Source organism: Garra rufa, chromosome 2, assembly GCF_049309525.1.
Source record: "Garra rufa chromosome 2, GarRuf1.0, whole genome shotgun sequence".
In the NCBI taxonomy this organism is placed as follows: Eukaryota; Metazoa; Chordata; class Actinopteri; order Cypriniformes; family Cyprinidae; genus Garra; species Garra rufa.
Genome location: NC_133362.1, coordinates 31,186,565 through 31,212,910, shown reverse-complemented (window position 1 = coordinate 31,212,910; position 26,346 = coordinate 31,186,565). Strand labels below are relative to the sequence as shown.

Sequence of the window (26,346 nt, the reverse complement as noted above, 5' to 3'; positions counted from 1 at the left end):
AGTGTAAACAGGAAGAAGAGTGCAAAATTAAACAGCGTCGATAAACGTCGCGTTACATTGACATACTTGAATTTGCGATGCAAGTGTAACGTTACAGTCATCTTAAACGTCATTCATTTATATCTAGCACATGATGTAAGGCGACTCGACAAAAGCTATAAGAGAAAACATCGTGTTATGCAAATTGGCGGTTCTGACATCGTTGAAAGACGAGCCCAGTTCGCTTGCTAGAGAGCGTGCAAGACGGTCCAGATATAGTCCAGAAAGCTTTCACCACTGTATGTGAATGACTGTCGTGTTTGTTAAAAAAAGAAATCTGCAAGTAAGTTAGTTCGCGCAGATAATCTGCATCCTTTAACGTTAGAATTCCGCTCCCTACCGGTGACTCAATGGCCTACTAACCCAGTTACGTTAGAGAAACGAGTGACGGGTTTGTGTTTCTGCGGAAGAAAAGCTTTGACTCACGACTAAACGGATACTTCTGCCAGAAATTGTTAAGTAACGTTACAATTCAAAATGGTTCAGAAAGACAAAATAATCGAGTCGACACAGCCAGAAAGTGAAGCAAATCCATTACCAGCCGAAGCTGTTGTGGATACGCAATGTCCAGTGGACGAGCCCAGTATCGGGGTTGAGCGAACAGGCCGCAGGAAATTCATCACTGGTGTTGTAGAGGGTGAGTAAACTCAGTCAAATCCAACGTTCAGTGTTGTCAAACATAAAGTTAAAGTAGCTCGTATTATTTACATACATTGCTAGAAAAAAAAAAATCATGTTTATATATTGGTTAGGTGTTGATTGCATGTGCTTGTGGAATGTGTTGCCTTTGGTAAAACCATGAGTTTTTTTATTTTGTTCACCACAGGCTTCTATGGACGGCCTTGGACTATGGAACAAAGAAAAGAGCTGTTTAGGAGGTATTGTGCAAACGTGCAAATATCCTGCCCCTTTCTGATTTATATTACCTTGCTTAATTTTTTGTGGTTGTGTTTATATAAAGGCTATTCTACAGAATTAATCCAAAGTTAGAGTTGGAAATGTCTTGGAAAAAATGTCTTTTTCAAAAGATTTGTATGTATGCAAATTGTATAATATCCAAGGCACACATTTTTAGTAATTGTGCAGTTAATTCTCATATTGTTTTTTCAGAAAGTTTTGGAATATTTCTCCTGTTCCCAAATCTGTCACTACAGTAATATATAATTTAATATAAAGGGTTATATTAACATTAAGATTTTGCTTGCATCTACATTGTAAATATATATTTTTTGCTATTTTATAAAAAAAAAAAAATCAGAGGTAAATCAATAACAATTGCATTTTTAACAATATTTCAAAATTTATGAGATTTGTTGTATTTTGAATCAAATTTTTCTTTGTAAAAAGCAAAAAGTTGATTATACTGATTTCAAAGTTATGGATTCATTAGTTTGAATGTACACTAAACCAAAAACTATCCTAACATCTTAGTTGATAATTCAGTATACTTTTTTTTTTGACAAAACATCATGTTTTGGAAGCGACACTAATGTTTTTGTAGCGACCACAACACAGTATCACAGAATTTCATCTGGCAAACTAAAACACTAATTGCATAGCTATTAAAATTTTGTTTGTATATGAGCCATTCTACAGAATTAATCCAAAGTTAGAGTTGGAAAAAGTCTTGAAAAATGTATTTTTTCAAAAGATTTGTATATATGCAAATTGTATAATATCCAAGGCACACATTTTTAGCAATTGTGCAGTTAATTATCATATTGTTTATTCAGAAAGTTTTGGAATATTTCTCCTGTTCCCAAATTTGTCACTACAGTAATATATAATTTAATATAAAGGGTTATATTAACATTAAAGGAACCATATGTAGGATTGTGGCCAAAACTGGTACTGCAATCACTTTCAAAATACTGTAGAACAGTGTTTCCCCTCCCCCTCCCCCCTGACTCGAGGTTGCCAGCTAAGCTACAGGAGTAGGCTGCTACAAGGAGCTTCCAATGGCAAGTGACGAGTCCTACACAGTAATTTGTTTTTCTTCTGTTAATTATGTTTATGCTTCACAAGAGATGTTTTGCGAAGTAATTATGTATCGCAAAAATTTACAGTTGGCGATTAGCCAAATATTTCGTAAAGATGTACTGTAATACCACATTTCAGTCGGAACATAGATTGTTTTCATACCCTGCTAGTGGTGCGATATAAAGCTTTTTATGAACGCATTTAGCACGGCCGACCGTGGAAAATCCACTGTGTACGGAAGCAAAGTTAGCCAAACATAGATGAATCTTACCTGTCCAGGAAAATATTTTCAACGTTGGCGTCTATCTTGAAATTCTTCTCCGTTTTCAGCCGTCTCCATCTTTCAAAGGCATCTCCTATACAAATCCTTGTTTTTTTTCGGACTTTGTCACGACGTATTTCGGATTCATAACGAGGTCTTTTAGGTTTCGTAACGTTATACATGTTTTATCCGATACGTTCGTATAGCTGCAGCTGTAACAGAGCTGGCAACCTGGATCACGAAGCTCTACTGACTTTGTGATTAGTAGATAGCTGGAGGGTGGAGCCTCAGACCAAAACACAAAATGACAACAATAACATCAGTTGTGGGCTGCAACTCTCACTTTTAAATGACAATATCCTGGCCAGACCACTGTTGTCAGTGATATAAGTATTTGAAATGAACATGATTTCTTAATGTCTAGTGACATGTCAAGGCCATTTTATGATTAACTGACATAAATTTCTTACATACTGTTCCTTTAAGATTTTGCTTACATCTACATTGTAAATATATATTTTTTTGCTATTTTATAAAAAAAAAAAAATCAGAGGTAAATCAATAACAATTGCATTTTTAACAATATTTCAAAATTTATGAGATTTGTTGTATTTTGAATCAAATTTTTCTTTGTAAAAAGCAAAAAGTTGATTATACTGATTTCAAAGTTATGGATTCATTGGTTTGAATATACACTAAACCAAAAACTATCCTAACATCTTAGTTGATAATTTAGTTTATTTTTGACAAAACATCATGTTTTGGTAGTGACAGTAATGTTTTTGTAGCGACCACAACACAGAATTACAGAATTTCATCTGGCAAACTAAAACACTACTAAAACATACTAAAATACAAAAACGATTGCATAGCTACTAAAATTGTGTTTGTATATGGGCCATTCTACAGAATTAATACAAAGTTAGAATTGAAAAAGTCTTGAAAAATGTATTTTTCAAAAGATTTGTATGTATGCAAATTGTATAATATTCAAGGCACACATTTTTAGTAATTGTGCAGTTAATTCTCATATTGTTTTTTCAGAAAGTTTTGAAATATTTCTCTTGTCCCCAAATCTAGCAAAAAAATATATAATTTACAATGTAGATGCAAGCAAAATCTTAATATGTTAATAAGATTTTGCTTGCATCTACATTGTAAATTATATATTTTTTTGCTATTTTATTAAATCAAATTCAGAGGTAAATCAATTACAATTGCGTTTTTAACAAATGTAAGTTTAATTTATGAGATTTGTTATATTTTGAATCCAATTTTTCTGATTTCAAAGTTATGGATTCATTAGTTTGAATATACACTGAACCAAAAACTATCATAACATCTTAGTTGATAATTCGGTTTACTTTATTTTTGACAAAACATCATGTTTCGGTTGTGACAGTAATGTTTGGGTAGCGACCACAACAACAACAGAATTTTATCTTGCAAACTAAAACACTACTAAAACATACTAAAATATTTTTAAAAATTGCATAACTGCTAAAATTTAGTTTGTTTTCCTCAAATATGTGGATTGTGTGTTCCCTTTTGTCACTACTGAAACAATGACGACATGTTTTGGTCGTGACTGTTCTGTTAGCGACAAAACCCCCAAAAAACGTTTGGACAATTTTTAGATGCATTTGAACCTAGCTCAAAGATGCTAATCAGTCCATGGTTAGCAACCACAGTTCTGAACAGTTGTACACAAAAATGTAAACTAAATGTTATAGAATAACTCCTAAAAAGTGTGCTTAGTTACAGAAAAAATGGTGTTCAGTAGTAAAGTTACACACAGATTTTTCTTTTGACTTTTGAACACATTTACCTCAAAATGATTAGATCTACTCACCATGTAGCTATGAGAGAGACACATGAATATTTCATGATCATAAATGTAGGGGTGTAGTTCATATCAGTCTGAGCCAATGGTCTAAAACATACACTGTTTTGGTAGTGACATGAAAATGTGGGACACATACGTGGATCTTTTTCTGTGTTTCTGGAAGCTTTATTAAGACAAATTACACAGTTTAAGGTGTGGAAGCGTCCTTGGCAATAAATCTGTTTTGGTATTGACACTTTTAGGCAAGTTTATACATGCTTTTTTTGAGTGTTTAACCTAAAAAAAAAATCTTATTTTTGTGTTTCAGGCAGCAGAAATGGGGTTTGAACACCTATCTGTATGCCCCTAAAGATGACTACAAACACAGAATGTTTTGGAGAGAGATGTATTCTGTTGAGGAAGCAGGTAATATATTGATTTTTGTTCATGCTCTTTAAAAAGGTACCGGTTGTTATGCTTTATTTGGTTCTAATTTATGAATCTCATGTCTTCTCTTCTCTCTTTTTTTATTTTTTATTTTTAAAGAGCAACTCACAACTTTAATAAGTGCTGCTAAAGAGCATGGGGTTGAGTTCATTTATGCCATTTCCCCTGGCCTGGACATTACATTCTCAAATCAGAAGGAAGTGTCAACGCTTAAAAGGAAGTTAGACCAGGTGAGAAGGAACTACCTATTCAGAAGCTTATACTGCACTGGTGTCAGTGTTTTTACGACCTACTTTTAAAATCTCTGAATGTCTCTTGTGCAGGTCACTCATTTTGGGTGCAAGTCCTTTGCCTTACTGTTTGATGACATTGATCATAACATGTGTCCAGCTGATAAGGAGGTGTTCAGCTCCTTTGCACATGCTCAAGTGTCTATCACCAATGAGATCTTCCAATATTTGGGAGAGCCTGAAATATTTTTATTTTGCCCCACAGGTAAGAATTTTATTGTTTTTAAATGATTAGTTCACCCAAAAATGAAAATTCTATCATTATTACTTAACCTCATGTCGTTTCAAACCCGTAAGACCTTTGTTCATCTTCAGAACACAAATGAAGGTATTTTTGATTAAATCCAAGAGCTTTCTGACCACGATCAAGGCACAGAAACGTAGTAAGGACATTGTTAAAATATTCCATGTGGCATCAGTGGCTCAACCATGCATTCCTCTTTCTTTTTTGGGCACAAAAAGTATTCTTGTAGTATTCTCTGTAAAATAACGGTTGAACCAATAGTCACATGGACTATTTTAATGATGTGCTTACTACTTCTCTAAGCCTTGAACGTGTCAGTTTCGTTGCTGTCTATGCAGGGTCAGAAAGCTCTCGGATTTCATCAAAAATATCTTTATTTGTGTTCTGAAGATGAACAAAGGTCTTACAAGAACATTGTCTTGGGGTAATTAATAACAGAATTTACCCTCTCATAATTATTTAATCTTTCTTTGTCCTCAGAGTATTGTGGAACATTTTGTTACCCAAATGTGTCACAATCGCCTTACCTACGCACAGTAGGTGAAAAGCTGCTTCCTGGTATTGAGGTGCTGTGGACAGGTGAGTTGTTTTTTTCGTTGAGGGTGCTGGAGTAATAATTTGCTTTCTTGTGTATTTTAAAAATGCTTTTATGTGTCCCCTAACAGGTCCCAAGGTCGTATCTAAAGACATAACTGTTGAATCTATTGAGGAAGTCACAAAGTTACTGAGGAGAGCTCCTGTCATCTGGGACAATATTCATGCTAATGACTACGATCAAAAGAGACTTTTCTTGGGGCCTTATAAAGGCAGGTCCACAGAACTCATCCCTCGGCTGAAAGGAGTCCTCACCAACCCCAACTGTGAATTTGAGTCTAATTTTGTGGCCATTCACACATTAGCCACGTGGTATAAGTCTAACATGAATGGAGTGAGAAAAGATGTTGTCATGAGTAAGTATGTCTTTGGATGTTTTTCTCCAAAAATGAAAAAGCATTTTTTTTCTCTCTAATTTGAGAAGCTGTCTCAATCGGATATACTGTGCCATTCATTTTTTTGTTGCAGCCTTTTGTTAAACTGCTTTTATTTCTCACATCAATTTACACTCCATACAGCAATAAAACAAACACATTTGTGACAACTTTGCAAAATTATTACAAATAAAACACTCAAATAAGTACATTGCATAAGTATTCATAAGTATTCCCTTAACTCGTATATGATCATGGAGCTCAACTAGAGTGACCGTCAGCTTCTTGGTCACCAGAATAACCAAGCCCCTTCTCCACCATTTGCTCAGTTTGGCCAGGAGGCCAGCTCTAGGAAGAGTCCTAGTTGTTCCAAGCGTCTTCCATTATGGATAATGAATGCTACTGGTCCTTCTAAAAAAATTAGCATATTGTGATAAAGTTCATTACTTTCTGTAATGTACTGATAAACAATAGACTTTCATATATTTTAGATTCATTACAACATAACTGAAGTAGTTCAAGCCTTTTATTGTTTTAATATTGATTTTGGCATTCAGCTCATGAAAACCCAAAATTCCTATCTCAAAAAATTAGCATATCATGACAAGGTTCTCTAAACGAGCCATTAACCTAATCATCTGAATCAACTAATTAACTCTAAACACCTGCAAAAGATTCCTGAGGCTTTTGAAAACTCCCAGCCTGGTTCATTACTCAAAACCGCGATCATGGGTAAGACTGCTGACCAGAAGGCCATCATTGACACCCTCAAGCAAGAGGGTAAGACACAGAAAGAAATTTCTGAACGAATAGGCTGTTCTCAGAGTGCTGTATCAAGGCACCTCAGTGGGAAGTCTGTGGGAAGGAAAAAGTGTGGCAGAAAACGCTGCACAACGAGAAGAGGTGACCGGACCCTGAGGAAGATTGTGGAGAAGGACCGATATATGAAAGTGTAATGTTTATCAGTACATTACAGAAAATAATGAACTTTATCACAATATGCTAATTTTTTGAGAAGGACCAGTACATGCTTCTGTGAACCTTCAATGCGGTGGAATTTTTTTCTGAACTCTGCCTCAGATCTGTGCCTTGACGCAAGACTGTTTCTGAGCTTTACAGGCAGTTATTTTGACCTCAGGGCTTGGTATTTGCTCTGATATGCATTTTTAGATGTTAGACCTTTTCTGAGAGGTGTGTGCCTTTCCAAATCACGCTCCTTTAAATGAATTTTCCACAGTTTAACTCTACTCGAAGTGTAGTATCATCTACAAGTGATGTGAGTGCTCCTGAGCTACATTTCAAGTGTCCCAATAAAGGGTAAGCATACTTATGCAATGGAATCATTTAACTTTTTGTTAAGAGTTGTTACAAACCTGGTTTGTGCTTTGTCATTATGGATTGGAGATTGTGGAAAAAAAGTATTTTAAAGCAGTTTAAAGGAACCGTATGTAGGATTGTGGCCAAAACTGGTACTGCAATCACATTCAAAATACTGTAGAATGGTGTTTCCCCTCCCGCTCCCCCCTGACTCGAGGTTGCCAGCTAAGCTGCAGGAGTAGGCTGCAATAAGGAGCTTCCAACGGCAAGTGACACACAGTAATTTGTTTTTCTTCTGTTAATTATGTTTATGCTTCACAAGAGATGTTTTGCGAAGTAATTATGTATCGCAAAAATTTACAGATGGCGATTAGCCAAATATTTCGCAAAGATGTACTGTAATACCACATTTCAGTCGGAACATAGGTTGTTTTCCAACCCTGCTAGTGGTGCGATATAAAGCTTTTTATGAACGCATTTAGCTCGGCCGACCGCGGAAAATCCACTGAGTACTGAAGCAAAGTTAGCCAAACATAGATGAATCTTACCTGTTCAGGAAAAAATTACCAACGAAAGCATCTGTCTTCAAATTCTTCTCCGTTTTCAGCCGTCTCCATCTTTCAAAGGCATATCCTATACCAATCCTTGTTTTATTTCGGACTTTGTCACGCGTATTTCGGTTTCAAAACGAGGTCTTTTTCGTTTCGTAACGTTATACATGTTTAATCCGACACGTTAGTATAGCCGCAGCTGTAACAGAGCTGGCAACCTGTCTCACGAAACTCTACTGACTTCGTGATTGGTGGATAGCTGGAGGGTGGAGCCTCAGACCAAAACACAAAACGACAACAATAACATCAGTTGTGGGCTGCAACTCTCACTTTTAAATGACAATATCCTGGCCAGACCACTGTTGTCAGTGATATAAGTATTTGAAATGAACATGATTTCTTAATGTCTAGTGACATTTCAGGGCCATTTTATGATTAGCTGACATAAATTTCTTACATATGGTTCCTTTAACATAAGGCTGCAACATAACAAAACATGGGGGAAAACACACATGACTTCATCAAAATTATATCATATTTGTGTACTTAATCTTGTTTGATTGTAGCTTCATAGCTTCTTGTTTCTGTTTTTAGCAGACAGTGAAGACAGCACAGTGTCCATCCAGATAAAGCTGGAAAACGAGGGCAGTGATGAGGAGCTAGAAACAGACATTCTCTACAGCCCGCAGATCGCGCTCAAGCTTGCTCTCACTGAATGGCTGAGCGAGTTTGTAGTGCCTCACCAGTACAACAGTAACTATTTCTTTGTGTCATATTATGTTACATGATCTTAGTTGTTCTGAATTTGCTATCATCTATCTTAACCTATCTTTTCTTCATTGCAGGTCGGCAGGTTCCTCACAGTGGAACTAAAAGCACTTCTATAGATGTTCCTGCTCTCACTTCGCCCAGTCTGGACACTTCCACAACAGTGACTACAGTCTTCCAACAGCCCATCATGAGTCCAGTTGTGCCCCTTAGCGATGAACCGCATGTGCTCGGCAAAGAAGAGGAGGTAGAGGTGGAGGTGGAGAAGAAAGAATCTGATGAAGAACCCATGGAGATGGTTGTGGAGAAACACGAGGAGGTGGAAGACACTAAAAATGTCAACCAGATTCTCACAGAGATTGTCAAGGCCAAAATGACAGAAGATCTCAAACCCATGGACACAGACAAAGAGAGCCTGGCAGAGTCCAAGTCCCCGGAGATGTCCATTCAGGAGGATTCAGCCAGTGACATTGCACCGATGCAGACTGATGATCAGCTTAATAAGGAAATGTTTGTTCCAGGCCCCAATGAGAAGCCACTGTTTACCACTGAGCCACTTACTCTGGAGGATCTCACCCTGCTAGCTGAAATGTTCTACCTGCCGTATGAACACGGTCCTAAAGCAGTACAGATGCTGAAAGAGTTTAACTGGTTGAGAGCCAATAGCAATTATGTCAGTGTTAACTCTAAAGCAAAGGATCCAGAGAAGGTGAGAAATGTCATGTTCAGAGTGAACGCCGGGTGTTAAGACTTGCATGGCTTAATATAACACAAAAAATATCTCTTACTGAAGGATGTAGTAGAAAACTCAATGTAAAAAACTCTACATCGTTTTATGTTATATATTTTGGACTAAGGGGGCACCATTATTTCGATGACGTTAAATGGTTGCACTCTGTGAGCTACTGGCGCTACCTTTTGCTATTTTTAACTCGAAAAATAAAATATACAATGGCCACAGCAACTGAAAGTGCTTACAAATGGCAATGGATATAAGCATAGGCTTCTATCAAATGCCGTACCATTGTTTTTTCCCCCACAAGGAGCCTAAACGCACCCCAGATATCGAGTGAAATCCATGCTGATAAAATCCTTAAGTGGCCGGTTTCATCATGACAAGGATAGCGTCTAGCATTTCTTGTCTCTGCCATCTGTAGGCTCTTTCAGTAGCTGTGGTCTACTAAAAGCCTTAAAGGCATCAGGGCTGAAGTGGAGAGAACAAAGACACTGGTCTTTAAAAAGTTGTTCATCCACAGGCATCTTCCTGTTGTTTTCTCCTATACTTATCACTGGGAAAAGCAGTTAAGACTTGCATCGCTTCTCTTGTTGCCCTTCGACTGAAAATTACAACCAAAAACCACCTAATGTGGCATCTTATCAGTGTATCATTTTCTGAATTGCGTTCCAGTAAAAGTAGCGCAAGAAGCATATTGAGTGTTACCTTTTCATGTCCAAAATATGTATAAAACGATATGGGTGACAAATCTTTCATGGGTTTTCTACTACATATTTCAGTATTAAACATCGTTTACATTATATTAACTCATACAAATCGTAACACCAGGGTTTACTTTAAAAACAAATCTTTTATAAACCTGATCAATATGTAGTACATTTTTACAGTTAGTTGTCAATCTTTTTACATCAAACTGAATAAAATCTCTCTACTTCAATGGTCATGGGAAACTTTAAAAAATTGTGTTTATCTACGCCTGGAAAGTCATGGAGATTAATGTAATTTTAAGATTCATCAAATTGGAAATTCCTATAATTTATGTACTTTTATTTTATTGGCTGCTTTCGACTAAAATATTGAATAAGCTAAGTATTGCTCTTGTGTAGGTTAAGACATCCTTGTCTTGATTTGAGTCAAATCCACAAATTAACTGGTTCACATCTGAATAATTCATTTGCCAATCTTAGTAGGTTTGAATGATTATTAATGGTACAATGAATGTCAAATTCATCTGTCATTGGCTTGTTTTTGTCCTTGTTAAATTAATTATGAACAAAAACTGTTCAATATACTTCGGTTACAAAATGGTGGAAATGCAGTAATTGTTTTCACCACATGGTGGTGCCTCTATGATAAGAACAGAATACTCACTTTGTATGTAATTACACATTTTTAGCAATTGTTGCTGAGCTATTTTGAAGCAGGAGACATTTATTAGTGTGGTTATGATAAAGCTGGTTTTCATATGTTTTGCACAGGTAGCTGAATGGCAATCCAGAGCAGAAAAATTCGAGGAGATGTGCTGCTCTGTCATCCAGATGTTCACCAGACTCTCCAACTCAGCCAACAGGACCATTCTTTATGACCTGTATCCCTATATCTGGGATATAAAGAGTATCATCTCAATGGTGAAATCATTTGTTCAGTGGTTAGGTAGGTATATCGACCTATCTTTGCTGCTCCTTAAGGCTTTCTAACCACACTGAGCCCATGAAATACTTGAACGTTATTCTAGAATCCAAAAACCATTCAATAGTCTTCAGTTTATAAAACATTCACATCTGCACTTCATGCATTGCACTTTTTTACTGACATCGTTAAGATTTCAGGTGCTCAAAATGCATTTTTTACCAGATGGCAGAGCATATTTTTAGACTTGAGAGTACATCAACACTTTTCTACTTGATTACAAGACCTTAGTTATCACCCACATGCGCTACACATGAAATTTCTTGGGCAAAGTCTGCCATGTATGGAAATTCAGTCTTTTGGACACTCTTACTTCAAGTATAGTGTAAATGCTGTTTTCCTTTACTGACTGGATGCTGTCCTCATTGCTAGCCAGTGCCACTCTTAATCATGTAGAATGAATTGGACGGCTGTGGTCACAGTTGCCGGGGTGGGTCCTGCTGCTTGCTGTGCATTCAGTATCATTGTGCGTTAACTTGGCAACATCTGTTGCAATCTCTTTCGATCCAAGGGTGTGATCGTGAAGGAAAATAAACCCCTTACACTGTAGCGCGCCGCGCATGCGAACTTTGAAAAGCAAAGCGGCTGTGTAAGGCTATTCTGGTGCGTCATGACTGAATATTTTGTATGCTGATGATGAGCAATATAGAAAGATACTCCACAAAAAACCTCAGCGTATGCTTTACTCTAACTGTACTGGTCTGGGCCGGTCAGAAAATGTTTGACAGTACATTCCACAGTTCTCATGATCCTAAATATATTTGTGCAGTGAGCGAATTGAAGGGTCTCTTATCTGAGAAGCGCCTGGGTCATTAGCCAGCCCTTTTACTTATGATGATTTTATCGAGAGACCTGTCACTAACTGAGAATGCCCATGTTTGTTATCCATACAGCTTCTGGGCATCGCTACAGTACAGTTAGAGTAATGGATTCTGCTCTTTTTGTCGGAAGTTGGTTGAGTAATTATAGCACCAGCATGGCCTGGGTTACCTTGGTAACCACATTTCATTCACAGGTTTCTGTCCAGCTTTATAACAAAGCAACACAGCAGGCAGCAACCAAAACTGGCATGCCACATCTAAGTTGTTGTTAGCTGACGGAGGGGAAAATCAAGTGTATAATCTGCCGCACTAATGAGAGTGTTCTATAGAATCAGATTTGAACTTTGACTTTTCTTAGAACACTGATGCAAATGTGATGTTGATTTAACTCTTCCTTTAATGTAGATTTTTGTGCGGACTGTCCCCTCACAATATGCTTTCAGCCTCTGTTTGCATGGACAGTCCAGTCCATTTTCAGCCAGGCCAGCCAGCATTTCTACACTGTCCAAAGCAGTGCAGATGGCATTCAGTCAGTGGCTCACTGCTGTTGTGCTGAGATCAGTTACTAATGAGCTCTTTTATTGTTTTTTCCCTTCATTATGTACAGATGGAAGAATCCTCAGCACAAGTTTCTACTGCTATTGGATGGACAGTGCCCGATGTATGCACAGTGCTGCGATTTTTCGTTTTTCTTTTGGGGGTTTTACGAATATAGTCTCTTTTTCGCTTTGTGCCCAAATTCAGTCTCTCAGGAAAGGAAAGTTTTTGGATGAAGTCACATTTGCGTTGCGATAGCTCAAGTGTTAGATGTTAACCCCCCAATTTTTTTCTCTGGCAGCTCTAACATGGTTTTTGTTTCTATCAGTAGGCCCAATTGAAATGGCTCAGACCAGCTTTACCGCACCAACTTGGGGGAAAACTAATACCCTTGCCTCTAAACACACCTCCATAGTAACAATTCAGTTAACAAGACACAAAGAGAAACATTTCTGGATAAATAAATCAAATAAAGAAAAGGAAGTGGTAAAATTCCCCTCAGATGGTGTGAGTCTTGTGTGTCCTGCCATTTCACCACAGGAAATGTGTTTTAAGTATGAACAAATTGATTGAAAACAGGAGAACTTTCTCTCCTGGATCTGCGCTGCATTTGTCTTGTTACATGACGCCGAGTCCTCATCCCCTCACATTGGTACTCTTGTTTAGAAACAAATAGATTTCCAATTGCAGTTTGTGAGCTTGTGTCTGCTTAACAGCAATGAAAAGCACCCAATTTTAGCTTAGTTATTTGCTGCAGGAGCAAGTAGGCTTAGTGACTGGGACTGGTTGTTGAAGGTTTTTATTTTGTGACTTTATGACTTGCCCAGATCTGCTCCATCTATTATGTACGATTAATTGAATTGATTAATTGTCCACAGTGGTGGCTGATGAAAATGCTTGATAGTCATGTGACAAGGCGGATAGGTCTAAATGTGTTCAGATGAAGGTTAGAATTTAGAGGGCTTGAACAGCTGAAGCTTTAGTACCAGTGAGTGAACTAATGACGTTTAACCGACAAAATCACTGAACAGGCCGTCTAAAATGAAGGAAAAGCAATACATCCAGTAATCCTAAACTCTTCGAAAACAGACTTTAGTTGAAGAGCTAGTGTTTGTTATCTTATCCTAGTTTGCTTCGCAAACCACACTTAATTCTAAATGCTTAAACGTGAAAAAATAATGGTTTCATTAATGTGCCCAAATCTGGCATTGCAGTCAGTGTAAGCCCTCTGTCATTGTAAGCTTAAGCTGCTCGAGCCCTAGGCAGACGATATCTGCAGTTTTCACTGTTGTTAATCTTGAGGTGTGTTCCATGATTGTAGTATCTACGTTTATTTGCAATGAAGTTATTTGGAAATAAGACACCTCTATCCTATACCCCTTCCCCCTCATTATGCCAGAAAGCCCCTCACATAATGTTCTCCGCTTGGATCTGATCTCAACAGGGTGTCGTAGTCAGTCGTCAGCACAGTTCTTAAGTGGCGAGCAAGAGCCCTGGGCCTTTAGGGGCGGTCTAGCAGGAGAGTTCCAGGTATCCAATATTGAATTACCAGCAAAATGTTACTCGAAGATATATTTTCGTTTGTTTTAGTTGTTGGTATGGTTGCAAACGCTACGGGTTGGTCTGTTTAAGGTGAGCTGTCAGCAGCTGCATAGAAAAACGAAGGGGTGTTGAGAGCCACTTGAGCTTTTTTCTGAAGTGTAAACTGAAATGGGTGAAAGAGCTAGCAAATAGTGTTTGGGGTGATGGTGTTTTCTAACCCAGCCTAAATTTGGATTTCTTTCAGCAGCTGCCCAAATGAGATGCTGCTTTTCCCCCTTGCGCTTGCGACAGCGCAGCATGGCTAGGTTTTATTTTATGACATCTTGTTTCTTTGCAGGAAACAGCGCAAAAATTATTGCCACATTTTGTCTGCGCCTGCGTCCACAACCCTGCGCTTGCGCGTGCGACTGCGAGCCTGCTCAAAGCTCCATGAACAAATCAATAATAGTTCATACCCTCTGCATACTTAAAATCTCATAATGATTCGGCTATCTTAACATATTCTTTATACTCATATATACTCATAACCATTTATGTTTTAAGGTGGAAATATTTGGTCATGGAGTTTTGCTCTGCGCGCCAGCTTCATCCTTTTCTCAACAGGAAGTTCTCGCGCAGCGAAAAAAAGAGCGGGAAAGGAGCATCTCCTTTAGCCAGTTAAACCTTTCTCAGACCAAGCCTGCGTAAATTTTTTTTCTCTCAGAAAAAAAAAACGGTGGAAAGGATTTTCAATGGCGCGTGTTTTATGTATAATGTTTACATGCTCTTGCTGTACACTGACCAGCCACAGAACTTGTGAGCCAGTTTACTTAAGCTATTTATTTTCAAGCCAATATTAGGCACGTTCTTGTTCAGCTTTGTTGTGTGAGGTCAGTTCAGATGGAGCAGGTAAACTCGTGATGAAGTTTCAGTAGCAGTGCAGTCACATGGTCAAATCTAATTCGAGAAGTACTTAACTGTACAATACTTTTGCTTTGGTCTCCACAGAGACTGTTGCCAATTGATGGGGCAAATGATCTTTTCTTCCAGCCGCCACCACCAATGCCAACTTCCAAAATCTATACCATAAGGCCTTACTATCCCAGAGATAAGGTAGGTTTTGGCTGTGCATCAAACCACTGATATCAGCTGTTTTAGTTTATATTTGTAAGAATTTTGTGTATGCAATTTTATGAAATACAAGTCACCAGGGTAGGATTGCACTAGCCGTGTGAAAGTTCTTACTTAAAACATAAAGTCCACATTAGGGAAAAGTAACTATCTAGTTTGTAACTACCTCCTGTTCTTAGTCAAACCATACACTATTCAGACACCATATAAAATTTTTGACATTTTTAACTAGAGGTTTTCAGGACACTATAGTTCATTTATGTAAGTGAGGATAGCAAATAAAAGAAAGTGACATTATACAAAAAAATTCTTCATACAGTGGACTACCAGTAAAATTTATCAATTTGACCTTTTTACACCACGGACTGAACAAAATTAAGCACTGCTAGGTAATTGTTCAACAAAGTATTGACAGTTGTGTAAATATTCTCATACTAACAGTTAATGTAATCCATTACATACCTTTCTATCAAAGTTATCTGACATTATCAAGATTAATTAGTTCTGACAGTTTAACTCTGAGTTCTTGTCGTATTTTCTTACCATTTTCTAAACTATAGTGGAAAAACTGTGATAATATGAGAAATGTTGAAGGTGTCTGAATAAATTTTGGTTTGACTGCTTGCACTATTTGCTCTTAAAGGGTTAGTTCACCCAAAAATGAAGATTCTGCCATTTATTACTTGTCTTCATGTCGTTCCAAACCTATAAGAACTTCATTCATCTTCAGAACACAAATTAAGATTAAATCTGAGAGCTTTCTGACCCTGCATAGACAGTGAAGCAACTGTCATGTTTAAGGCCCAGAAAGGTAGTAAGGACATCAATAAAATAGTCCATGTGACATCAGTGGCTCAATTTTCTGCTTTATGTTGAGGACATGACTTGTCTCTGGCAAGCTGTCTGTAGTATGAAAACTCTGTAGATGCTCTGACTAAATAAAACGTTGTTGCTGGCAGCTTGTATTCCCAGCTGAGGTGTCCCAGTTTAAGCTGTGCTTTTAGGTTTATTTGCAGCACATCTGAAGCATTCTGCTGAAACAGCAGTCTGGTCCACCTGTTAGTCCTTAGAGGCCTCGCACTTTGTGGAATGAAAGCTGTCGGATGCCTTTACACACTGCATCTCTCTCTCCCTCTCTCTGTCCTCAGTCTGCCATCTATAAGATCTGCAAGGAGATGTTCACTGAGGGCTGTGATGAAATCACTTTCCCAGATGAGTCACCGGACCTTATTGGAGACAGGTGTGGATTGAGCTTCCACTTTGTTTAGTCACATTAATGGATTATATTATATTGATTGATTTATAACATCATCTTCCTCAATGCAGGTTAGTGGGAGGTTTCTTGACGCTTAGCCCAGACTATGGCTTTGTGCTTGAGGATGATGAAGGTGTCTGCGGATACGCTCTGGGCACTGTGGATGTCAAACCTTTTGTGAAGAACTGCAAGATGAGTTGGATTCCGTTCATGCAGGAGAAATACAACAAGCCGGACAAAGAGGAGGACCTGTCAGAGGCTGAGGTTAGCATGTCATTCTTAAACTATTAGATTACTTGAGAATTACAATTTCCTGATCATTTACTCACCCCATGTCATCCAAGATGTTCATGTCTTTCTTTCTTCAGTCGCAAAGACATTAAGGTTTTTGAGAAAAACGATCTAGGATTTTTTTCCATGTAGTGGACTTCAATAGGGATCAACTGGTTAAAGGTCCAAACTGCAGTTTCAGTGCATCTTCAAAGGGCTTCACACAATCCTGGCTGAGGAATAAGGATCTTTTCTAGTGAAACAATCAGTCATTTTCTAAAATAAAAATAAAATGTATATACTTTTAACCACAAATGCTCGACTTGCACTAGCTTGACCTCATACATTACATAATCACGTTAAAAAGGGTGGTCGGAAGTACCGACCAAGTGTTTTCAAATTGAACAAATTTAAACAACGATGTCGGGCGATTTTGGAGTTGGAGGAGAAAATTCGTTTTTCACCCCACCTTTGAGCCCTAAGTCGAGCATTTGTGGTTTTAATGAAAATTGCAGATTGTTTCTGTATGTAAGACCTTTATTCCTCAGCTGGGATTGTGTGGAGCCCTTTAAAGCTGCGTTGAAACTGCACTTTGGACCTGCAAGCTGTTGGCTCCAACTGAAGTCCACTATATGGAGAAAATCCTGGAATGTTTTTCTCAAAAACCTTAATTTCATTGCGACTGAAGAAAAACACATGAACATCTTTGATAACTTGGGAGTAAATCATCATGAAATTTTAAATTTAGAAGTGAAATAATCCTTTAAAACCCTGACATTAAATTATATTTTGGAAAAAAAAATGTTTTATTAAAATTTATTAGACCTTCAGACAAAATAAAAAAATAAAAAAAAATCTAAAAGTTAATGTTTTTAATTTAGAGGCCTTATAAATGATTTGTATCAAATATTTTACAATAGGCTTTATGTAGTAAAAGATTTAAGATATAACAGATTTACAACATGCTTACGGCAATTTTCCCCCTATAGAAAATTATGCTAAGTTTCCATGAGGAGGAGGAGGGATTACCAGAATCGTTCCTCAGTAACTTCCCATCACTCATTAAAGTGGACATTCATGCAAAGGTTACTGACCCCAGTGTTGCCAAAAGCATGATGGGATGTCTCCTCTCATCGCTGAAAGCTAATGGTAAGTAAAGTTAGGTTTTGTGGCATGTGTGCTTTATTTTTAACAAGTATCCCTGTTAAAATGTATAGTACTATTAATTCCTATTGGAACAACACAGTAATTACGTAAGGAATAATTGACGACGGGCCGTAGAATTCTTAGAAAATAATGCACACCCGAGGTGGTGATGCGGTCACGACGCGAAGCGGAGTGGCCGTTACACCTCGGGTGTGCATTATTTTCTAAGAATTCTACGGCCCGAAGTCAATTATTCCGCTTATACTACAGTTACCACACCTCAAGACATCGATCAAATGATATATTTCAAGACATTCGTCCCGTTTTCATCCTTAAAACGCTATTGTGAGTAGGATTAATTTCTTACGCAGCTTATTCAACAGCTTCGTTGCCAGTTCCAAAACGTCATTTTAGAACTAGTAACGACGCTTGAGCTGTTAATAGCAAAATAATGCCGTTAATAATGAAGTTTAGACAGACCGAAAGACAAGCAGACAGACGGAAAGAGTGAGGGAGAGAAACTAAGTGTATGACTTTACCTCTCTCACGTCTGTCTCTCTCAAGGGTGACTGGCAGCATCGTCTCTACTAACAGTTAAACTTTAAGTTCATTTTCTTCCAGACCACGCCGTTGTCTCCTCGCGTTTGGGAGCTGTCATGTCGTTGTTAAGTTGTTAATCGTCAGAGCAGCGCTAACAACATTAGCGCGAATGCTAACGCGAGTGCAAACTGTAACGTTATGTGTGTGCGTCTGTGAGGTGAGTGAGAGAGGGCGAGAAAAAAAGAGTTTGTGCTTTCCGTACATGATAAAACGTAATATAATGTGGAAAAAAACATGGAAATAATGTGTCGTTTTTATCCTGATGTTTACTGTATTTATTAGCTTGGCCAGTGTTATTGTGGGTTTTAGTTATTTTGCTGTTTTGGGCTGTAAGGACCTTTGAAATAACTGAAATCGTATGGCGAAGTGATATAGACATGCACTGCGGTCTAAAGCTGCCTGGAACTACGTTCGCCGTGCGTATCCCTGAATATAATGCACACCTCTAGAACGTTCATCAGCCAGTCAGATTCAAGCATTCAACGGCCCTGTAGTATAAATAAATACATTGAACATTAACGCTGCATTTAATCTATGTGTGGTCTTCTCCCTTCACCACAGTTTAGTTTAACTGTAGTAAGCACGAAAATGTTTAGAGTTCATAAATGTTAGAGGACATAAAAAGTTCCAGTGATTTGTTTGAATACTGTGTTTCATAAACACATCTTTTCCTCCTCGGTTGTCAGGTTCGCATGGTGCTTTCTGTGAGGTCCGGCAGATAGACAAAAGGATGTTGGACTTTTATAGCAAGCTGGGCTGCTTTGAAGTGGCCAAAATGGAGGGATTCCCAAAAGAGGTTATTATGATGGGGAGGAGCTTGTGAATCTGAGCCGCCAAGAAGAAAAAGAATACAAAAGGAGCCTCCCAGAAAGTGCACAAAGCTTTGGTCTCAACATGCTACCTGTTCATGTAACTATCACATGTTTTGTAATAGCAGCGGTAGCTTCATTCACATCATATGTTGAATGCACTTGTAGATTTTTAGGTGCTGTTCTTTCACCTTTCCAGTGTGTGGTTGAGTGTGTTCAGGGGGAGTGAGAAGTTGAAAAACAATTGAAGTGAGTCTGCGAGAGTAATTCAGGATGCATGAGTTACTTGAACTTTTTTTCTGGAGGACCGATTGCTTGAGTTGGCCAAGTGCCATTGAACCCACTAAATCTCTTAGATGTGGCCTAGTTGCAGTTTGTGTTCAGCATACGTGCATGTTTAAGTTAACATCGAGATTCTCCAGACGAAAAACTTGCCATTACTTGATAACAGACATCTTTATTTTACTGTTTTTAGTAGTTCATTTCAGCATTACAGTGTTCAAAGCAATAATATAGAAGGACTTCATAACAGTCTGGGTTTGTGTTATTGCTTTCCAGGACATTGTAATAAATTCTGCCGTTTTCCAGGTTCAAACCATGTCTGTGAACTCATATGGAGAACACAGCAGGCTGAAGCTATTCTTTGAGGTTCGGGATGCCGCTCTGGTATTCTTTAGAAAAGAAGTAAATACAGTTAAACCATAAAGTCTGTTGTCTTTAAGACCGCATGGGATACTTTTGTGTAAGCCTTTAGCATGTGTCTTTTAAGGATACAATTTTTCATTTTGTACAAAAATGACCTCCTCTGGAGTATATTTGAGGGTAGAAAAGTGCTTTCCTACTTTTTTTTTTTTTTTTGTTTAAAGTGGTAAATTATACATTTCCGAGACACAACAGGGTTACATTACAATTCTGAGATGCTGATGTGTTTACAAAAAAAATAAAAATAAAGTACAATTTGTAATGTACAGTAATCTTTAAGACCAATGCCCTGTCTCTAATTAGAGTGAAAACTGAAAATAAATGAAGGTCCATTAGTGGATAATCTTTAAAATACCTGACATTCTTTTTTGCTGTTGACTGAGGAGAATAACAGCTGAGAAAGACTTTATCTGAAGTTTGTGTCAATGCCAGGATTCTTTCAGTGAATGTAGGTACAAAAACTGTTTATTCTGTATTTACTCCCTTTTTAACCAAAAATACTGACTTTTTTGAATTGTTATTGTTAGTTTTCTGTATTGTGCTTTATTCTGGAAAAAAATAAATGAGCACAACTAGCTCCTACAGATTCCCACATGTAATGTTTAAAATACCTGAGTTAGAGAAAAATGTAAATAGTTTTGTGCATGTGATGGGCCAACAGTTTTGACGGTTTTTCCACCCCATTTAAGGGAAATTTGTACGCAAAAAATGCCTATTGTTGATCTCTATATGGCTTGTTGCTTTATTTTATTTTGGTTGATCACATCCAATGTAAAGGGCTTTTTTGTTTTTGTTTTAAGGTCACATCCAATGCATATACTTAAAAAAAAAAATTAGGACCTTTCTGTACTTTGTAATTATGATTATGTATTTGTAATATAGTTGTTGTATGTAATTAAGATGGCTATTAAAATGTTAAATATAAAAAAAATCTGTGTTTGCTGTGTTTAATTAAAACTTTGCAGATAGAAGTTAAACGGGATCTTACACAAAAAAAGCTAAATAAATGATACGTGAAAAAAAGGGTAGCTAAAAAAAATAAATTATAATCTTCAAAACAAAAACAGACATTTCAGCCTTGACAAAAGTATTGTAATAATTCATACCTATCATCTTTTTTTAATTCTTAATCTCCCGACAGGAATTTCATTTATTGTAACAAGCTAGTAAACAAAAAAAAGACTAGCCCACTTCCGTGTCCAGGTTGATGACGTCTTGATTCCTGCGACGTTTTTCGTGTACTCGTCACATGTGTTTTGAAAACGCGTCCTGCACTGTGAATATCATAGCCTCTATTTAAGTGATATTGGTAACGTTTGAACAATTATGTCTTTTGTGGAGGACGACGTATCAGACAGCGGAGTGGAGTCGCGCTCGAGATTGGAAAGCTATGTTTTCAGTAAGATCAACAGCGACGCGCTGCACGCATTGCACATTTGCTAACACACGTGGGACAATAGCAATTGTCAGAATTTTCTTTAATAATTGTAGCCAATGGTGCTTAACGTTCATTATAAGAACCTTGGATTACTGTGAATCAAGATATAGTTCGAATGCGGTGGTTTTCTGTAATTACATTTGTTCATGTATGTAAATTGGCTCTGTATCTATTTAATATTGTGATTTTTTTTTAAATTCCTTTAGGTTGTGAGTTGTCTTCTGAAGTTCCATTTTACACATTTCAAGCAGATGAGGATGAGGAGGATGTGGAACATTTTCTCGAGCTTAGAACGGTTTGTGTACTGTGTACTAAAAACAGCTGAATGGCTCTGTATGTGTCACCATTCACGTTCAATGCACTTTTTCTATGCAGTGCTAGTGAATGGTAACTCGCGTGTTCTACAAAGGAAAAAAACTAATTTGGGTTTAATATGAAGGTGAATAAATGATTATATAATTTAACTTCTTGCTGATTCATACATTTAAAGGAACACACCACTTTTTTTTGGAAATAGGCTCATTCTCCAACTCCCCCCGAGTTAATAAGCTGATTTTTACCGTTTTGAAATCCATTCAGCCGTTCTCCTGTTCTGGCGATATCACTTTTAGCATAGCTTAGCATAGATCATTGAATCCTATTAGACCAGTAGCATTGCGTTCAAAAATGACCAACGAGTTTCGATATTTGTTGTATTTAAAACTTGACTCTTCTGCAGTTATATTGTGTACTAAGACCAGTGGAAATACAAAGCTGCGAGTTTCTAGGCTGATAAGATTAGGAACTACACTCCCATTCCGGCGTAATAGTCAAGGACGTTTGCTGCCGTAATATGGCCGAAGCAGGCGGAATATTATCAGAAAAGAATTCCCAGCTAGTTTAGCATTTGCACATGTGCTGCGTGGTATTACTGCTCCTGCTTCAGCCATATTACGGCAGCAAAATTTCCTTGACTATTACGCCGAAATGGGAGTGTAGTTCCTAATCTTATCAGCCTAGAAACTCGCAGCTTTGCATTTGCACTGGTCTTAGTACACAATATAACTACAGAAGAGTCAAGTTTTAAATAGGACAAATATCGAAACTCGTTGGTCATTTTTGAACGCGATGCTACTGGTCTAATAGGATTCAATGATCTAAGCTATGCTAAAAGTGATATCGCCAGAACAGGAGAACGGCTGAATGATTTCAAAACGGTAAAAATCAGCTTATTAACTCGGGGGGGAGTTGGAGAATGAGCCTATTTCCAAAAATAAAAGTGGTGTGTTCCTTTAAATGTATGAATCAGCAAGAAGTTAAATTATATAATCATTTATTCACCTTCATATTAAACCCAAATTAGTTTTTTTCCTTTTCAAAATGGTAAAAATCAGCTTATTAACTCGGGGGGAGTTGGAGAATGAGCCTATTTCCAAAAAAAGTGGAGTGTTCCTTTAAAGCAGAAATTAGACTGTTTTCTAAATTCCTGTTATATGGGCCATTCCAAAGAATTGGTGCAAACTGCTGTCCCACAGCCAAAAAACACATTTAACTGTTCAAATAGTAGATGATTTACTAAGATCTTAATATTATCTACTGAAATGAACAATAATATTTTAAATATCAGTCAAATATATAGTCATTTATTTGGTACTTTCAGGTGGAGGGTGGCTGTCCTGAACACTAACCCCCTACATTTCAACTTATGAAATATTGAAATAATTTTGCCATTTTATTCCATTTTTTTTAAATGGTGACATTCAAAAAATATATATTTATTTTATGTCTTCTTTGTAAATTATGTAACTTGATGTAAAAAAAAAAAAAAAAAAAGTGTCCCACAATTTCATGTCACCACCGAAACAGTGTATGTTTTAGTTCATTGGCTAAGACTAATTTTAACTACACCCCTACATTTATGATCAGGAAATATACCTGTGTTTCTCTCTCATAACTACATGGTGAGTAGGTCCCATCATTTTGAGGTAAACGTGTTTAAAAGTCTGAAAATCTGTGTGTAATTTTAAGGAACGGCACTACCGAACATCATTTTTTCTGCAAATTCTTTTTTGGGAGTTATTCCATAACATTTAGTGTGATAGCTACCCATGTGCTGATTAGCATCTTTGAGGTAGGCTCAAAAGTATCTAAAATGATCATTACTGAAATATTTGGTGTTTCAGTAGTGACATCTATGTTTGTTTGTTTTTGGGGGGTATTATTCCATAAATCTGTCACTACCGAAACAGTCACGACTAAAACATGTCATAATTGTTTCAGTAGCAACACACGGGAACACATAATCTTCATATTTTGAGGGAATAAACAGAATATTAGTACAGTTATTACAATTCTGTAATGGGATGCTACCAAAGCATTACTGTCACTTCAAAAAATGTGCTGTCACAAACAAACGTATACTGAATTATCAACTAAGATTTTATGTTTTTGGTTCAATGTATAGTGAACTAATAAATCCTTAACTTAGAAATCAGTATGATGTACTGTATTCCTTTTACAAATAAATATTTGATTAAAAATACGACAAATCTCATAAATTACACTTAAATTTTGTTAAAAGTGTAATTGTTATTGATTTTCACTGCCCTCCAAAAGTTTGTAAACGCTCTAGAAAAGTGGGGTTTTGGACAGTATTGGCGTAAATCCTTTTTAATTTGTGATAATTTTGCACTGATAAAGGACAACACAAACTACGAAAACATATTTTATTACATAAACAGTTTATACATAGACAAAACATAAATTTTCGATTAATCAAAATGGCTATTAGCAGCTATTACAGCTCTGCATGATCTGGGCATCCAGGCTGTCAGTTTATTCAAACATTGACTTGATATGTTACTCCAAGCCTCCTGAAGGACTGCCCAAAGATGATTCACACTATGCTGATATCGTCCAAAACCACACTTTCCAGGGGTGTTTCCAAACTTTTGGAGGGCAGTGTACCTCTGAAAATGTTTTAATAAAATAGCAAAAAATCTATTTACAAGATAGAGTTAAGCAGAATCTTAATCGGTCAATATAACCCTTCTTATTAAATTATATATTACTGTGTTTCGGTAGTGACATTTGGGGAGAGGACAAATATTCCAAAACCTTTTGAAAATATAAGAATAGATAATGAGAATGAACTGCACCATTTCTCTACACTTCTTTTCTCTTCCTAGTAATTAAGCACAGCTCTCAGCGGGTGACAAATTCATGCAACCAACTTGAATTTGTTGCTAAATTTGCGTGGGGAAATCTTCAGCCTTAGTGTGAAATTCCAGATTACGTGTATTTCTATTGAAATGACTTGATTTCACATGCAAATATTTGCTAAATCATCTGCACCTTAAACTCACATTCATCTGCCTCCACTTTTGAGTGCAGCACCCACATCTCAATCTTGTGAACAACTTTTTTCTTTTCCGATGTACGTCATATATTGAAGAAAATATCTGTCGCTGTTTCCATTTGATTGTGATTTTGAGATTTCAGAACTTGACCTGTGGTTTTAAACACAACTATATTTATCCCTCTCTGTCAAACCAATAGATTTGTCTGGGTGACGGTGCCAAAGAAGAGAACAACGTGGTGGAAGTGACTGCTATGAATCACCAAGGAAAGAAAATAGCAGTGCCTGTAGCTAATCTCAACATTTCCTGCCTGCCTATGGTAATGCTATTTATTTCTGAGTTACTTTTTTTAATTATAATAATGTTCGAAAATTTTTAAATTGGGTTTTTCAAATCTTTTTTTACTCAGGTAAGCCTTGGGGAGTTTGAGTTGATGGCTCCTGTCACACTTCGCCTCAAATCTGGATCTGGACCAGTGACCGTCAGTGGGTTACATTTAGTTGGTAAGGAACAAAACACTGTCATGAGCACACACTAGCTCTATATCACAAAATTGCTTTTAAAGCTATTTTATGTTTTGTTTTGAAAATGAATGATGGTAATATGTTCTCCTTTAGCCACAGAGAATGAAGAGTCTGAAATATCAGATGAAGATGATGACGAGGATGTCAGTGAGGAGGAAATGCCCTCAATCAAACCAGCCAAGAAAAAGCAGAAAGCTTAATTTGAAATGTTTTCACCAGACCTTTATACGTTTTATACAGTATTAGACCTAATGTTCTTCTACAAAACGGGACGGAGACTGGTGTAGAATTTAAGGAAATTTTGTACTTTCAAATGTGATTGCAAATGTTAAATAGAAAGGTTAAAGCTTCCATACAACCAGCTCCATGAACGATTACATGTTGAAAATGTTTTATTAGTACTGTTACAAATGTGTACATAAATAACTGCCAACACCAAACTTCAGGGTCACTGTTACCACTGAGTCCTGAAGTGAGGCACTTCACGCCTGGTTGATTCCAGATGTACGATCCCTGTAACATACTGTAAGATGATATTGACAGTGGAAAGCCTGTAAATCTTCTGCCTTTAGGGAAAGCACCAGCATTGTTCTCTACAGATATTCCACTCACACACGGTTTTGTTGTTTGAAGTTTTGTTGCATTTTTGTGTTTTTTTTGGCAATCAGGGTTTTTAAATCCTAGTCCCTTTTTGAAGGACTGACAGAGTAAGCTTTGCATGGTGCATTTTATGTCAAAATCAGTTGAGAAGGACTTGCCACGGTTGCCGTTTTTGTATTTTTACAGATTTATTTACAGGTTCTGTAAATAAAATTAGTTGTTTTAGTAAAATCAATGCAATTGTTGCTTTTTTAAAATCTCACTTTATAACTCTTTTGGCTTTGTAATTTATCGTTTGGTTTTGTAGCACTGAGGATCAGCGCTGTGATGGAGTGTTTTCATGACATGTCATCAGCTGGCTATATTGTCAGCACAAACCATAAACAATGCTACTCAATCAGAACGAAACACAAATTCTTTGCTGAAAATGGTCAGTTATTGTCATGGTTTGGGCTACACTACATGGTCGGACTGGGAAAAACATTTAAGGTACTATAGACTTCCAAAAGTTATAACTGCATCAACTCTCTGAAAAAGG

General features: G+C 37.1%; 2 protein-coding genes across 3 annotated transcripts; both read left to right on the top strand.

Annotated features, from left to right (window-relative positions):
• oga (O-GlcNAcase) lies at positions 1-20,839 on the top strand. 2 transcript variants are annotated; one of them, XM_073834104.1, is made up of 16 exons: positions 1-676; positions 866-917; positions 4,435-4,532; positions 4,653-4,783; positions 4,877-5,048; positions 5,568-5,666; positions 5,753-6,037; positions 8,521-8,676; positions 8,769-9,400; positions 10,906-11,080; positions 13,919-14,004; positions 15,004-15,108; positions 16,275-16,366; positions 16,453-16,645; positions 17,641-17,800; positions 19,084-20,839. In XM_073834104.1, the coding sequence occupies exons 1-16, from the start codon at positions 517-519 to the stop codon at positions 19,218-19,220; spliced, it is 2,733 nt and encodes a 910-aa protein (XP_073690205.1). In that variant the 5' UTR covers positions 1-516; the 3' UTR covers positions 19,221-20,839. The 2 variants fall into 2 exon arrangements, with proteins under 2 accessions (XP_073690205.1, XP_073690204.1); XM_073834103.1 differs by having other exon boundaries at positions 8,518-8,676.
• Positions 20,840-21,118: 279 nt separating this feature from the next.
• Positions 21,119-26,043, top strand: npm3 (nucleophosmin/nucleoplasmin, 3). The gene is made up of 5 exons (XM_073834105.1): positions 21,119-21,307; positions 21,553-21,641; positions 24,884-25,003; positions 25,094-25,187; positions 25,302-26,043. Exons 1-5 carry the CDS (start codon positions 21,235-21,237, stop codon positions 25,406-25,408), a joined length of 483 nt encoding a protein of 160 aa, XP_073690206.1. The 5' UTR covers positions 21,119-21,234; the 3' UTR covers positions 25,409-26,043.
• The last annotated feature ends 303 nt before the right edge of the window (positions 26,044-26,346 follow it).